The 3,331-nt window shown below is 58.6% G+C and overlaps 1 protein-coding gene across 1 annotated transcript; it reads left to right on the top strand.

Annotated features, from left to right (window-relative positions):
- LOC133080609 (keratin, type I cytoskeletal 16-like) lies at positions 1-2,391 on the top strand. The gene is given in 7 exon segments (XM_061176599.1): positions 1-507; positions 983-1,065; positions 1,215-1,343; positions 1,345-1,366; positions 1,474-1,635; positions 1,723-1,848; positions 2,167-2,391. Coding segments are annotated over 7 exon segments (1,254 nt in total).
- Positions 2,392-3,331: the final 940 nt, after the last annotated feature.

A 3,331-nucleotide genomic window follows, 5' to 3' on the forward strand; every position in this document is an offset into this window, starting at 1 on the left:
ATGACCACCTGCAGGCGCCAGTTCACCTCCTCCAGCTCCATCAAGGGCTCCTGTGGCATCGGCGGTGGCTCCAGCCGCGGGTCTTCCGTCCTGGCCGGAGGCTCCTGCCGGGCCCCCAGCACCAACGAGGGCCTGTCTGTCTCCTCCTCCCGCTACTCCTCCGGGGGTGTCTGTGGGCTTGGGGGCGGCTATGGTGGCAGCTTCAGCAGCAGCAGCAGCTTTGGTGGGGCCCTGGGTAGCATCTTCGTTGGAGGATATGGTGGTGGCCTTGGAGTCTGCCTCAGTGGTGGCAGTGGTGGCAATGTTGGCCTCCTCTCTGGCAATGAGAAGATCACCATGCAGAACCTCAACGACCGCCTGGCCTCCTACCTGGAGAAGGTGCGCACCCTGGAGGAGGCCAACACGGAGCTGGAGGTGAAGATCCGTGACTGGTACCAGAATCAGAGGCCCAGGCCTGCCCGTGACTACAGCCCCTACTTCAAGACCATCGAGGACCTGAGGAACAAGGTGGGTGGCCAGGTGGGCGGCTCTGGTGGTGGAGTGTTGATAGAGGTCATGGCTGCAGTGGACCCTAGAAAAACGCTTGCTAGCATCTTCATTTTACAAACAGGGAGACTGAGGCCCGCTTTTGAGGAGTGGCCATGGACTACTCAGAATTGGTGGCGGAGGGTCCCTTTTTAGCATCAGGGTATCTGAGCTGGACCTGGTACCCTGAATCTCTTGCTCCCTGCAAGCATTCTTTGGATCAGCTTCTCTCCAAAGTAAGATGGGGCCCAGGGTGGGGTGGGGGATATGTGGGTGCATCCCCTGCACATGCTGAGCTGGGTGGAGAAGGCACCCTAGGCTGTCTGGGGGAGAGTAAAGACTGACCTGCCAGCCAGCTAACCCCAAGTATGGGGAGGCTCCTTTCTCCCCTCTTTGCTGTTCACCCCTGAGCAGCAGGGCCTTGGCTAACCAGACCTGTCCTTCACCCCCTCTGCAGATCTTCGAGGCCACAATAGAGAATACACAGCCCCTTCTGCAGATTGACAACGCCAGGCTGGCAGCCGATGACTTCAGGCCCAAGTGAGCAGCACGGTGGTGGGCTGAGGGCAGAGGGCAGAGGGCAGAGGGCAGGGGGTGAGCAGTGGCGTTGTCCAGACAGGAGGACCAGCAGGTCTGGAGCCTCAGAAGCTTCATGATGGACCCTGAGGCCCTGACCTTTGTCTTGCCAGGTATGAGCATGAGCTGGCCCTGCGCCAGGGCGTGGAGGCTCACATCAATGACCTGCGCAGGGTGCTGGACGAGCTGACCCTGGTAAGGACTGACCTGGAGATGCAGATCGAGGGCCTGAAGGAGGAGCTGGCTGAAGAAGAACCATGAGGAGGTAAGATTGCTGCTGGCAGTGGGAGGCTGATCCAGTGGGTCTGCAGATGCACCTGGGGCCAGGGAAGGGGGCAGCTGAGCTGACCACCTCCCCCCATCCCTTCCTAGGTGATGCTTACCCTGTGGAGTCAGACCAGCGGGGACGTCAGCGTGGAGGTGGATGCTGTCCCCAGCGTGGACCTGAGCCACATCCTGAATGAGATGCGCGACCAGTATGAACAGATGGCAGACAAGAACCGCAGAGATGCCGAGGCCTGGTTCCTGAGCAAGGTGATGTGGGTCCTCAGTCCTCCTGCAGGACTTCCCAGCCGGGGTGCCTCTGGAGTGCCCCACACCTTCTGTTCTTTCCTATCTCAGACAGAGGAGCTGAGCAAAGAAGTGGCCTCTAACAGCGAGCTGATGCAGAACAGCTGCAATGAGTTGAATGAGCTCCGAAGGGTGCCCTGGGGCCTGGAGGTCAAACTGCAGTCCCAGCTCTGCATGGTGAGAAGGATCAGGCCCAGCCCCAGCCTCCAAGTCGCCAGTAATGGCACCACCCCTTGTAATGGAACACCGCTGCAGTACGGTTCCATCTCTCTTTTCCCAGGAGTGGGTTGGAGGGATCACTGTACCCATTATATAGATGGAGAAATTAAGGCCCAGAACAAATAGTGGAATAACTTTTCTCCACGTTGTCTAGCCCATCAGTAGCCCAGCTGGGGTCAAACATCCATGCACCTCTCAGGAAACATGCCCAGAGACCTGGGGGGACAGCAGGGACCCCCTCCGTTGACTCTCTCTTTCGCTCTCTCACATTCACAGAAAGCATCCCTGGAGAAGAGCCTGGAGGAGACCAAAAACCGCTACTGCCTGCAGCTGGCCCAGATCCAGGAGCTGATCTGCAGCGTGGAGGAGCAGTTGGCCCAGCTGCGCTGCGAGATGGCACAGCAGAACCACGAGTACCAGATCCTGCTGGACGTGAAGACGCAGCTGGAGCAGGAGATCACCACCTACCGCCGCCTGCTGGAGGGCGAGGACTCCCAGTGAGTGGGGACCCCCCCTGTCCTGCCCCACAGACCCTTCAGCCCCACCCCTGCTGCTCCCAACACACCTAACCGCTCTACCTTTTCTCCCCTACAGCCTCTCCTCCCAGCACCCATCCGGCCAGAACTATGTTTCCTGCGAAGGTAAGGCTCCTGAGGGTCCCGGAGCCGCCTTTGCCCACCCGCCGACCTCACCACCTGAAGGCCTGGGTCCAGCCCCTGCTCGCCCCAGCTGTCTTCCCTCCCTCTCTGCTGGTGGTGGGCTAATAAAGCTGACTTTCTGGTTGATGCATCAATCCTGTGGGGTCTCCGTTCCTGAGCTGATGGGAGGGGAATTGGAGGTGCCTCCCAGGAATCTTCTGGGACCTCACAGCCTGAGGGATGCAAGAAAGAGCCAAGCACAGAAGAGCTTGTAGGGTCTTCCTGGAAGACCTGCATGCTGTCGGGGGAGTGGGAGTTGGGACATAGGATGGGAGGGAGCTCGCTCGTGTTGGCAGATGCTGTGTGAGGCGTTTTACAGCAGCTCTTTCCTCCGACTCACCTGGCGACTGTGAGGGGGCTGTGGTCAGGCTCATCTTGGTGCTTAATGTCACACAGACATGACGTGGCACAACTGTGCCTCAAGTCTGTCCAGCTGCAAAGTCCATGCCTTTCTTTTATACGGCTCTATCTTTTTAGGTATTTTAACCCAAGACTCCCAAGCTTGAGCTCTTAACTCTACCCCTTGGAGCCTCACCTTTGCACACAATGATTTTAGTGATGGATGGGGGAGGGAGAGCCTTCTGCCTTGGGGGTGGTGTCCACGGTTAGGACTGAATCTTTCTTCTCCAACCTGCTCCCCCTCATCACTCCCATCAACTCCCTCCTCTTCCTCGTTCCCCTCAGCCAGTGAATCGTGTGCCAGTGAGTCCCCTAGAAATGTCTGTCACCCCTGCTTCCTTTTC

Source organism: Eubalaena glacialis, chromosome 19, assembly GCF_028564815.1.
Source record: "Eubalaena glacialis isolate mEubGla1 chromosome 19, mEubGla1.1.hap2.+ XY, whole genome shotgun sequence".
In the NCBI taxonomy this organism is placed as follows: Eukaryota; Metazoa; Chordata; class Mammalia; order Artiodactyla; family Balaenidae; genus Eubalaena; species Eubalaena glacialis.